Source organism: Myxocyprinus asiaticus, chromosome 47 (genome assembly GCF_019703515.2).
Source record: "Myxocyprinus asiaticus isolate MX2 ecotype Aquarium Trade chromosome 47, UBuf_Myxa_2, whole genome shotgun sequence".
NCBI classification, from domain to species: domain Eukaryota; kingdom Metazoa; phylum Chordata; class Actinopteri; order Cypriniformes; family Catostomidae; genus Myxocyprinus; species Myxocyprinus asiaticus.
In genome coordinates, this window is record NC_059390.1 from 9,091,437 (window position 1) to 9,104,596 (window position 13,160).

At 36.3% G+C, this 13,160-nt stretch overlaps 1 protein-coding gene across 3 annotated transcripts in view; it reads right to left on the reverse strand.

The window, feature by feature from the left end:
* The window catches only part of LOC127436754 (tetraspanin-9), a 29,501-nt gene continuing 16,341 nt past the window's right edge, over window positions 1–13,160 (reverse strand). For all 3 annotated transcript variants that reach the window (XM_051691100.1, XM_051691099.1, XM_051691098.1), the window contains 6 exons: window positions 6,971–7,162; window positions 5,309–5,383; window positions 4,651–4,752; window positions 4,250–4,381; window positions 3,402–3,485; window positions 1–3,269 (listed from right to left, as the gene is read on the reverse strand). In XM_051691100.1, the coding sequence (XP_051547060.1) occupies window positions 3,198–3,269; window positions 3,402–3,485; window positions 4,250–4,381; window positions 4,651–4,752; window positions 5,309–5,383; window positions 6,971–7,162 (657 nt within the window). In that variant the 3' untranslated portion in view covers window positions 1–3,197. The remainder of the gene's footprint in view (window positions 3,270–3,401; window positions 3,486–4,249; window positions 4,382–4,650; window positions 4,753–5,308; window positions 5,384–6,970; window positions 7,163–13,160) is intronic.

Genomic DNA, 13,160 nt, shown 5'->3' on the forward strand with positions numbered 1-13,160 from the left:
TTTCTCACTTTTATCAACCCCAACCTACTGTAGAGACTGTAAATCCATTCCTCACAGCCTTGTTTTTATTCCCCTTGAAAATTTAATATAGCACTACTCTGAATAAAGTCTATAGACATTTAAATTAGTTTTTTACAACATGCCAATACAGAACATTAAATATTTGATCAGTGATATGCATCTGATTTAAAGGAATATTCTTGGTTCAATACAAGCTAAGCTCAATCAACAGCATTTGTGGCATAATGTTGATTACCACAAAATTGTATTTCAACACATGCCTCTGTTATTAGCTTTCTTTACAAAAAGCAAAAATCAAGGTTACATTGAGGCACCTCCACTGGAAGGGAATTTGGCCAATGTTTGGAGGGCTTAAAGGCAGAAATATAGAGCTTATAATTGTAAAATGGCAACAAAGTTGTAAATTTGGCTATAACTTTACACAGAAAATTTTAGCATGCAATTTTATCTCACTAAAATCATGTTAACACACATACTGTTTAAATCTTGTGGCTATACTTTTGTAACAGTGGGTAGTTTAACGTTTACGAATCGGCCCCATTTGCATCCATATATATATATATATATATATATATATTTTTTTTTTTTTTTTTTTGTGTGTGGTAATCAACATTATGCCACAAATACTGTCGTTTAAGCTTAACTTGTGTTGGAAATGGAACATTTCTTTAAATTATTTCCCTCAAAATTCATATTTATTACTTACAGTAGCTTGCCAGTGCTAAACCATTATGTGTGCTGGAATATCAATATTGATTTTTTTCCCCTGGTTTTCTAGCCAATTTTCAAAGGCAATTTTGAGACATTTTTTCATACTAATATCAAGCAGTAACAGTTTCTTAAAATATATATATTTTTGAACAATATGTCAGTTAAAGTTATGAATATATATCACAAATTATGTTTCTTCGTAATAAATTATCCTGATAACTCCAATACTTCAATATTGATGCGTCTAGTATCCGTGTGTCCAAACATACCTATACCACTCACAAATGGAATACGAAAATTAATGTGTATTAGGAATTCCTACAGATAGTAACGGCTCTCTGTGGTTATGGCTTATAGGTTATGTCTCATTGCACTCTTTCAAGTGTCATTGCATGATGCCGTTTGTTTTCAAGAGAGGCCGTTATTAGGTATTTTTTCCCTCTTATTTCTTGGGCTCTATATCCTGCATCCTTTGATCTCATCTCCCTCTCTTCCCTGACGGTAGGCGAAGTAGGACAGCTCGTTTGCCTCCCGGCAGTACAGATGCACACTGAAAAGATCAGTGAACAACAAAACAAAAGAGAGTAGACAGAGACGAGAAGAGAGTCATCCGGACACAAAGCCCCCAAGCAAGCAGATGACTAGTCCATGTGATACAATAATACGCCCAGTCTCTCTCGAACATATAACATACACTCTTTTTTCTTTTTTACAATAAACACATACATTCATATTAAAGGAATAGGAAAGGTGATTATGTACTCACCTCCTGTTGTTTTAAACCTGTATGTCTTTCTTCCATGGAACACAAAAGGAGAAATTCTGAAGACTGGGCTGATCGCTCTTTTCCAAACAATCACAATGAATGGTGACTAAAGCTTTAAAGCTTCAAAAAGGCCATCAAAACCACCATCAAAGTGGTCCATTCAACTTGTGCATGACACTCAAATTATTCTGAAGCTATACAATAGAGATGTTCAGGTTGTAGTTCAAAAACTCGAAAGACGATTAGCATTTTTGAGCCATGGGTTCCCTCAGAAATTTCCTATGGGTTTTTATAAAGGCAGTTTTAGATTTATGAGTAAAATATGGCCGGACTGTCACGTTTTATTCTAAAACATAAATTACACACAGTCATACCTCAAATTTTTTTTTATAAAGCTGCTATGTTTTTTAAAAACATGTGTTGCTATCACAATGCTAATTAAGAACTACAACTACCATGAACATAAGAGCTAAGGGCTTTACGAAACAGACGAGAGTTGTAGTTCTTATTTAGCAATGGGTTAGCAACATGCATTTAAAAAAAAACACAACGGCTTCAAAATCCACGGTTAAGGTATGACTGTGTCATTTCAGTTCTAGAACAAAACGCGAAAGTCTCTGTCGATAATTTTCGCGACAGATCTTATTTTACTCGAAATTCTAAAGTCCTTATTCTAAAAACCCAGCGGAAATTCCTGCGGACCCCATGGCGAATTAGCCTTCAGGGTTTGCCTACAAATTGACTTCACAACTGAACAGCTCTATAGCTGTGTAAGAAAATTTAAGTCACATAACATCTTGACGTCTGCCCTTGCTCTTTTGGCGCATTCTTGAGAAAAGTAGAAATGTCTAATTAATGAATAAGTTATTCTTTTGAGTCTGATCTTTTCAATAAATCGGATAATCACGTTTAGAAAAACAGTCTGAATGATTCATTTATAAATCGAACTGATTCGGTTCTAAAGTTCAACTCACTGACTCGATCAAGTTGCAGCAGTTCTCAAGTTATTATCCGACTGGAATATAGCACACAAGTGTTTTGTGTTCAACAGAAGAAAAAAAGTCATGCTGGTTTGGAATGACAGGTTTGGAGTACATGATAGCCTTTTCAGTTTTTGGGGAAAATATTACTTTAAATGAGAGAATAACACAACAGGCAACAGATAAAGGATTGTTTCAGTGCAACTGAACAGTTTGCTTACATGAATGTGAAATATATACAGCATGCTATTGATACATTACAACAAGAGAAGGAACTGCATCTATGTATACATAAGTGTCCAAGAAAGAAATATTGACTGTATCAATCTGTGTGCGCTGTGTTGTCATACCAACTCCCGGTCTTGAGTGACGTAGGCATTCTTGATCAGTTCATATACTTCCAGATCACTTCCAAGCCCAAAATGTTGATGATGACTATGTTGGCACAAACATCGATAATTTCTTCTCAAAAACATTCCATTCATTAGTTTTTATCTTACAGTCGCTGTTAGATTTCAGGCCAAAAAAAAAAAAAAAAGTTGGCAGAGCAAATATATCTGCAGGCAGCTCTACGTAATTAAAATTGATTACGCTTTTCAACTTTGAGTCAAGAAAAGCTTCCTTTTTACAGGTAATATTGTGCTGGCATGAAACAGGGTGTGAAATAATGCACAAGGTGTTCTGGGAGTTTATTTATGCAACGCAACACTGGGTTTTCACTAGGCATCATATTTCTTCCCCGCTCTGTGAATTTGCTGGTATAAGGTCATGGAGAAGGCCATTCCAAGCAGCTGCAGAACAGAGGAAATGACATCAGCATAGCCCTGCATCAAAGAATGTGACAATTCCAGGCAAAACAGAAAAAGAAAAGGATAAAAATGGGAATAAGTCAGGATAAGTCTAATCATATTGTGCATAAGTACCTGTAAGACCAGCACACACATTGCAATGGTTCCCAGCAAATGTTTGTTGTCATTTAGCCATTCCTCAACCTTCTCATAGCAACCCTAATGGAAGTAAAGAAGAGATGCATGGGATTACAGAAGTGTATTCATGTAACATGTAATGTGTTGGACTACTCTGAAGCACTTTGAACTTCCCAAGCTGCAAGCTACTTGTGATATAAAATAGTTAAACTAGAGTCAAACTTACCTTTTAAGAAGTTGGCTACACTACAAGCTACCTCAAAGCTATTTCAAGGAATATTCCGGGTTCAATACAGGTTAAGCATAATCGGCAAAATTTTGGGGCATAATGTTGATTACCACAAGAAATTACAAATAAATAAATAAAATTATTAAAAAAGAAGCAAAAATCGAGGTTACACACATGCAGTGGAAGTCAATGGGGCCAATTAGGCAGAAATGTGAAGCTTATAATTTTATAAAAGCACAAATTAATTGTTAAAATTAATTTTTTATAAAAACATACAATATTATTTCAGAATAATTGGAGTCTAAAACAGCGATAAACCAACAGTTTAAAAAATGACGTAAAATACCTCAAATTTAAAGCACTCAAAAAAATCTGTAAACCATTTATTCTTTTAATCGCTTTGTTTACATCAACTATCTGAACAAAAATAAACTGGAGTTCCAATTTTAAGAGGGCTGTTTTGAAAGAAAGCTATTTTTAACACAGCCGAACTACTGCCACACCACTCAAAAATTTAGATAAGTTAGCAGTATAGCTACTTTTAATTACTCTGCAACACTTACGAGCACTAGAGAAGATATGAGCATTTTTGTTGATACAGAAAACATAAGTTTACCTGTGACCAGAATATGTTGGTGGCATTACGACCGCACTCTCTATAATGCTCCTGGCAGCATCTGTCTGGCACCGCTTTCTCCTGTAGGGCATCATGCCAGTCTGTGTGCCCGGTTACACCGCAACACTGCCACTAACAAAAGAAAATGAGAACATTCACACACATTGTACATAATGCTCAAAGTGAATTTTGGAGATGCTAGCTTATTGATCCTTGGCCGGGTAATATCAGTGGTGGAGGGCTTATGATTCTTCATGAGTTATTTTTCCACTCATAATTTTGTGGAAGAGCAGCTGCAGAAAGACATGGCCTATATCTCTGTGTAAAATCAATGACTTGAACTTGCAGTGGCCCGCCATTAGTGTCACCGATGGCTGTATATCACACATCCACACACACACCTCAGCCTGTATAATGTTCCAGGCGTTGCGGAGGCCAATGTTATTGTCCGTGTTGTAGAGCCGCAGGCCTTCTTTTAGATCCTGTTTAGCGTTCTCACTAACCTGCAAAACAGTTTAGTGTCAAAAATGCTATTACCACAAACCACAAATACACTGCAAAGTTTTGGAATTGACAATCGAATTTGAAGGAATATTCCAGGTTCAATACAAGTTAACTTCAGAATTTGTGGCATCATGTTGACTACCACAAACTTACATTTTGACTTGTCCCTACTTTTCTTGAAAAAATAAGAAGCAAAAATCTGATTTATAATGCGCAGCAGTCGATTCACTTTTCAGCAGTGAATTCAGTTGGACACTGCGGTTGTAATTTGCGAAAATAAGCAAGGTGTACAGAATTATATTAATTAATTATTTGCTCAGAAAGGGAGTGGAAACCGTATTTAACTGCAGTGTGTACGTGGCCACAGAGCAGATGTGTGAAAATGCAGAATATTGGAAGAGTAAAGCAGGAGAACAGGTGTGTGGCTGTTGTTGTTGTCGCTTGTCAGGATATATCTATGGTTAATGAGAGTCTGCACATTGGGTAGTTCAGCTCTGTTTGTGTGTGTGAAAATGCAGAAAGAGAGGGTCTCTGTGATGCTTGGTGTGCTCATACCTTGTCCGTGTACACGAAGAAAAGGATGAGCAGAATCAACTCTGCCAGCAGAATAATCAATAAAACAATGAAGAACTACAAAGAAAAAGGGATAAAAGACATTAAGAGACCGTGAATAATTACAAAAATTAATATTTCAACAACTGTAATTTGTAGTCATCCACATGCAGATAAACATATTGACACATTAAAGGGGATATTTCATGGCAAACATGATTTTCTGGCTCTTTTGAATAATAAAAAAAAAAAAAAGTACTTAGTAGACATGCTATAATGTCCACAATGTATCATGTAAACTACACTAGTACACAGAGGTTAGCAAATCACAACAGAGGCCATTTACATATAGATGTCTTAAAGGAATATTCCAGGTTCAATACGAGTTAGGCTTAATCGACATCATTTGTGGCATCATTTCCAAAATAATTCATTTTGACTTGTCCCTCCTCTTCTTAAAAAAGCAAAAATCTCGGTTACATTGAGGCACTAACAATGGAAGTGAATGGGGGCCAATCTGTAAATGTTATAATACTCACTTACTCAAAAGTATAGCCACAAGACGTAAACAATATGCGTGTTAACATGATTTTAGTGTGACAAAAACTAACCTTTTCTGTGTAAAGTTATAGCCATTTTACAACTTGGCTGCCATGATGATATTATGCCTTAAACCCTGTAATCCCAATAAATGACAATTTAAACAACTTTACAGCAGAAATTATACAAACTTTTAATAGAAGAATTAATGTAAGTGCTTTTATAAAATTATAAGCTTCACTTTTCTAACTTTAAACCCCCCAAACATTTGCCCCATTCACTTCCATTGTGTCTCACTGTAACCTTGACTTTTGCTTTTTTTAAAGAAATTGAGGGAAGAGTCAAAATGTATTTTTGTGGTAATCAACATTTTGCCACAATTCTGTCGACTGAGCCTAATTTGAATTGAACTCGGAATATTTCTTTAGAGGTACAGTAATAAAAACAGCATGTTTAATTCTAAACAAAATATTTTTTTTTTTTGCAAGAATGATTTCAAGTGGAGTTCAGGGAAAAAATTAAATGTTAAAACAAGTGTAGAGTATGACCTAAGTGGATTTATGCCACAAAATTTCAACAGATGGAAAAGCAGTTTTTAAGTTCGGTTGTGTGCTATACTGCTCAATCATTACTATTAACCTTTTTAATATGCAAATTAGAACATTAATTCAGGATTTACACATGTACAGAGTGAAATCTTGAAACCTGACTAATTATTTAAGTATGAACAGAGTGAAACATGGAACAAGATAACCCAGGATTATGTTAACCCAAGGTTAATAATGACCCTGGCTTAATGTCAAGTGTGAATAAGTCCATAAATTCTTTTTCATTTCAATTAATTGAAGTGGATTTCACTTAGGCAAGGCAAGTTTATTTACATAGCATAACTCACACAGTTGTAATTTAAGGTGTTTTACATGGAAATTATAAAAGTCAATAAAAGAAAACAAGAAAATAAAAATAAGAATAAAAAAGACATAAGGATTTAAAAATAAGTTTGGTTTGCCCCTTCAGTGGAAACGCTGAACAGGTGCCTCAGGGATCAGTAGGTCGATCACCCCATCACTTACACAACGAGGCTGATCACTTACAACATAAGCCCACCAAAGTGGGTTTACTTACACTCAGCAACAGGCACTTGTTCTCCTTGATGGCACCGAGGCATCCCAGAAAGCCAGTTACCATGACGACGGAGCCCAAGGTAATGACCAGATTGGCGGCGGAGAGGGAGGGGAATGATGGGGAGAATGTGGCAAAACTGCCCTGAGAAACGGACAGCCAAATGCCCACACCTAACAACCCACAGCCTGACAACTAAGAGAGAGACACAGAGAGACAGTCAGAGAGAGAGAGAGAGATTTTCATGTTTATCAACACAGAAGCACATAAATTATGGATCAAACAAGCATAACTGTTCAGTCCAACAGTGTTTTTCACTGTTTTGGTTTCGTAAGCTTTTGATTTCTAAATCTGTCAATGGAATTTACAAAGGTTTATGAAGTATCACAATGACCCCGAGTCTGATTTGCATACATTATAGCAACAAAGCATGCAAAAAGCAGAATATCAAATGAGTAGGATGAGTAGAAAATTTTCCAGAGTAAATTGTTGACTTGATGAAAGTAAAAAAAAAAAAAAAAGGGAAACTGGTTAGAATTCACTGCAAATAGACTTCCCTTTGTGATTTTAATATAGCAGGTTGAGCTAACATTGATTAACTTTATCAATATGTAACGAAAACCATAGTCAGGCTCAATGTAAAATGTTGTGCAAGTGAAACTTACTCTTTAAAGACTAAGGTAGGTGTCTGATTGTATGCGTAACCAACAAAATCATATATGTGCCAGCTCTCTCTGCTGGGAGAGTTATATAAATGCTAATGGAACTGCAATAGTTGAGTATGTATTGAAGTGTGTAGTGCTGCATTTCATGTGTGTAAGTGTGTCTAGACTGTAATAGAGAGAAGGTGAGCTTGTCCACATCTCTTATAGGGGAAAACTCTTGTAATTTCATGCTCAAGCAAGCGAAATGTAAAAGTAGTCCACACTGCTATGGGCCAGACACCAGGAAAAAGTTTGCAAACAGACCTGGATTGGCTCCAATCAGAAAAGGAGTTCATGTTATGATGGCTGCAATATATTCTCCTTTTGTGTTGGGTATGGAACAACATCAGTAGTAAATGATGACAGAATTTATTTTTGGGTGAAAATCTTTTTAAAATACATTTAGAAAACATCTGAAAATACATTAAAGTGGTCATAACATGAGGAATCAAATTTCCCTTGATCTTTTGACATATAAGGGGTCATTGTGCAATAAAAACATATTGAAAGTTTCAAAACTGAGAACTTCCTCCTTAATAGAAAAAGAGCATTTATTTAAACCAGAGTCTAGAAATGGGCCGTTTGGAATTTGTGGACATCACAAGGACCAAAAACATCTGCATATGACTGCCTCTTCAGCAAGACATCAACGCCTATATTTCCATCATTGTACCCTTGGCCCCGCCCACTGGAGCTCAGACAGTCAGTCAGATAGGTGAAGAGGAGAGAGGGCCGGTCATGGGAGATTCATCCAAAGGAGACTTACACAAGACACCTTTATATGCCTGGATATATATCTGGATTTAAATGTTTTTCTACATAAACCTGCACTAGATAAACAGCTTTGATCGTTATCATACATCTTGCGCCGCTTTTACGAAATGTCAAGTTATAACTCTAAAAAGGAGACACCCATCCTGTTTCATCTTGCTGTTTGCTCTGTTGCTGTTGTGCTGCTTTAAATTTTCTTTCAAGTTTCAAATATGGCTGTATTTGAGGGGCTACACGGTGTTAGCCAATCATAACAGTGGCCATTTACACTGAAGTCTTAAAAGGCCAGAGAGCTCGAAACCGAGCATTTCAGACAAAGGACCAGAGACAGGGAGGAAAATTATTAAATATATGACTAAATTATGACTTATTATGAAAAACAAAAAACTATACTAACATAGTGGACCTCAGGAAAGATAATAAAATTATATACAGTATATATTTATATATACAGAATATATATATCATATACAGAATATTATATATATATGTGTGTGTGTGTGTGTGTGTGTAAAAAGAGTATGTCATGACCCTTTTAAGAAAAAAGATTATAAGTTCTTTAAATTTCAAATTTAGCAAAATGTTAGTCCTCCCTCACATTTCATATCATTGTGCGTTATGCAGTGCTGTGGTCTGGCTCCCCACACACTCCTCTTTGAGTGTAATTGAAGGTGAAAAGCCGTGTCATTCAGTTCCCTCGTGAAAATACCCCGCATGCACTCTGAGACCCGTGAAGAATGTGAAATGAGACAGAATCCTTATGCTCAGAAAATGAGAGAGAAATAACTAATGCCAAAAAAAAAAAAAAAGCGGAAGTCTGAAAAATAGGTTAAAGCTTATAAAAATATTTGAAAGGCCATTCAAATGAGAGTGAGATGCAGTGATAAAAAAAATCTGAGAGAAAATAATTAGGGATAGAGAAAATGCAGGCATGAAAAAGCAACCAAAGAGAGGACAAACCAGAGAAGCAGAAAATCACCACAAAACACAGAGCACAAACTAAGGCTTTTCTGTCCACAATAGCAGACAGACAGTGGTGGGTGTATAGGTAGAACACTGTGTTCTTGACCAGGGATTGTAAACAGCTTTTAACCCAATTTTTTGTATTCATGACACTCTCACACTCAGAACACACACACACACACACACACACACACACACACACACACACACACACAAACAATCTGAATTCAATGTATTCTCTTTGCCTTTGGAAAAGCTTTCATAATGGGTTTGTTCTTAATCCTGCATTTCAAACTGTTCTTGTTTAAAGTGCACTGCATACAAATAAACAGGCACACATTCTCTAAAGGTAACTGGTTTGAATGAACAAACAAAATAAGTGGTGTGGACAGTAAAATACAAGGCAAGATAAGGCAAGTCAAAAAAGGCAAGGAAAGGAAATTGGAGAAGAAAATGCAAAAGGAAGAGGAAAGTAAAAAATGGAAAGGGGGAAATAAATTAAATAAACAGGAATAAGGAGAGGAATGGAAAGGATAAAGGACAATGGAGAAGGAAATGAAACGGAAAAAAGGAGAAAGAAATGAAACGGAAAATGAAACAGGGAAAATGAAAAGAACATTTCTAAAGAGAAAAAAGGAAAAGGGAATAAGGAACGGAAAAGGGAAAATGGAGAAGGAAATTAAGCAGGACAAAGTAGAAGGAAAGGAAACGGAGAGGAAAGTTCCTTGTGCTGAATGTAGGTAACACTGATAAGGATTAATAAATAAGGAATAAATAAGAAGCAAGAAAAAAAAGAAAAACAAAAGACAGAAAAAAGCTGATTCAGCAGTTTATGATGTTAACATATCCCACATGCAAAACTAACCTCACACACGTGTGTGTGACCTTGTGAAAGTTAAAGTCAGTCTGGTCTTAACTTTCTGTCTCATGTAATAAACATGGAGCTGAGAGACATCAGGCTCACTAATGTGAGGTAGATTCACTGCAACCCAAAACAACTCGCACCACACACATTCAGACAGATAATTTCTACCCGAAAATTTTGCAAAAAACAAGAAAACAGCCACACACAATGAGACACATTACAGCAATACTTCACATTCACATAAGCAGCAAGATCAACATTTTAATTCTTTTAATGATATTTTTTAAGAGAAGAATTTAGATTGCAAGTGCTGAATGCCTCTATAAACCAGGACATATTTCTACAGAACAGAACAGGAACATAATTTCTCTTTGATGGAAAAATGCACCCCACAACTGAATTCCAATGAACCAAAGTGCAGAAGAGAAAATTACTTTGACAAACCACTCTGTCTCAAGGTAATTCTGTCTAAAGCTTTCTGTCTAACCTTTTCAAATCACTTTACTTTCATCTATCCTCTGTCCCTCCCTTTTTTCTCTCTCTTTTATTCATTCTCCACCCTACTGTTTTAAGCATGGTGGAAAATCTATCTCCAGGCCTTTGTAATATTTCCATTATTTCCTTATGTATTCCCTTTATATTTACGAGTTTGTGTGTGTGTAGTGGGAGTTAAGATCAGAGGGGAGTTTTTCTGCAAGTTCTCGCCTGTGATCTGGTGCATCCGTCGTTAAACCCCCTCAAAAACAAACAAACAAACAACAACAGAAATACACACACACACACACACACACACACGTACACACACAGAGAGAGAGGGCAGATCAAATGAGCAATTGCTCTCAACTCTCAGAACTGTAATCTTACACACAGACTTTCCGTTACACACACAAACAGACATCACAGATCCAGCAGATTGAGAAGTCAGGCTGTGCAAGTGCACCTTAAAGAGTTGTTACAATAAGGGAGAGGGAGAGAGAGAGAGTGGGAAGAGAGAGAGAGTGAGGAGACAGACAGACAGACAGGAAGGAAGAGGAAAACAGTGATTAGTTAGAGTGCTCCGGTTCAGATGAATATGTATTACTGCCTTTGATCTAAGAACATTTAACACCTCACGATGAACTTAAATCCCTCAGCATCAATGCAGAACACACACACACGCACACACACACACATACAAATTTGCCATGGTCTAATTATACCAATTATCAATATTTTCTGCCAATGTACTTATTACTATAGTAACTGTTATGATAATAAAACTGTAGTAATGTGGTATTAAATACCACCTGTGTGATAATTTTGAGTGATTCACAGACTGAAACTGTATTTCATAATTTTCAGTCTGTGAATCACACAAAATTATCATTTGCAAAAAGTGCATTAAACATTACATGAATGAAATAAACATGAAATCTAGCAGCAATGACAGTGCATGGCCAAAGTTAATAATTCAAAATACTGAGACATCAAGTTTATTTTAAGTGCATAATACAATAGCAACATTACGATCATTAACGACCATAAAATCAACATAAAACAATTATCAAATGAACAAAAATGAATGACCATAAAATCAACAGCAACAACATTGCTAGGTCAAAGCTTTCATCTAAAAACACTGAAACCCTTTTAACCCTAATTACTTACTGATAGTCCATCACCTATTCCAAAGCTGAGGTGGCAGGATATTATCTTTTGAACAGCAAGAATATTTTAAAAGAGCAGAGTTCCACTGAGTCACACAAGGAACAATTGTGTCAAGTTTTATGCAACAGCAATAGTAGAGCAATGGGCTTTGTTTCATATTGCTGCACATTTTGCAGTTGAACTATTGTGTTGATAGATCCAATATTTAAATGCTGAGGTAGACCGCTCCATCTTCACCTGGCTGGATAGTAGCGATTATCAGTTCTGCAATACACACAACCCTCCCCCTCACCCCTCTCTTCCGAAAACACTCAAAGACTTATCGTACATTTCCACTGGCGTGGAAAAACTCAGCTCAAAGCCGCTCTCAACGCCATAGACCTGCCGCTTTTGGGTGTGGTACAGCGATTGTGGGCTGTGTTTGCAATGGCTTACTACCGATACTATATTTACTGCCTCTGCCACATCAGTCTATGGCAGAAATAGTAAAAGTAGTATGCAGTATGCCATATCGAACTCATCCTGTGATTGTTTTCAGTTCATGGTCAATCTAATCATTATAAATATGCATGATTAAAGTCAGAAAGATGCAAACTTTATTTCCAAATGCCCAACGTATAAAAACTTTGTTTTACAAACAAATTGATTTATTGTGTTTTTCATCCAGCCACAGTATTTTCACAATGAATGCATGCAGTCTTTATTTGATATGTCTGTTTGGAGTCTCACTTTTGCTTACCCAGCCACAGAATTGTCACAATGTAGACGTGCAATCATAATTTGAAGTCCGTTTATGATTAAAGCACTGAATCCAGCAGAAACTTCAGCATTTTCTTCATTTTTGAAGCACTTATGACAGATGTCATTGCTTTCACTTCACGGTGATTGGCTCGCACCCAGCGTTTTCCACTTCTCATTCGCATAAAGCTGAGAATTCTCAACTTTTTTGACTCTTTTGACCACCCTCAACGCCTTCTCCGCACCGTTGTCAATCCCACAATCCACTTCGAGAGCATGGCGCTCAACTTCCATAGGAATTAATTAAAAATGCTCGCTCATCTTCGCTCGCCACACGCCATACGGTTACCGAACATATATCAGCGGTGTGCTGATTTAGAATTAAAAATTTAAAAGAGAATGATTAAGATGATCAATAAATTATTAACAATTTACTAGTTGCCTTTTTAATATGTAATCATGTAATCTATAAAAAGTAACTGTAGTCAGATGACAAATATTTAAA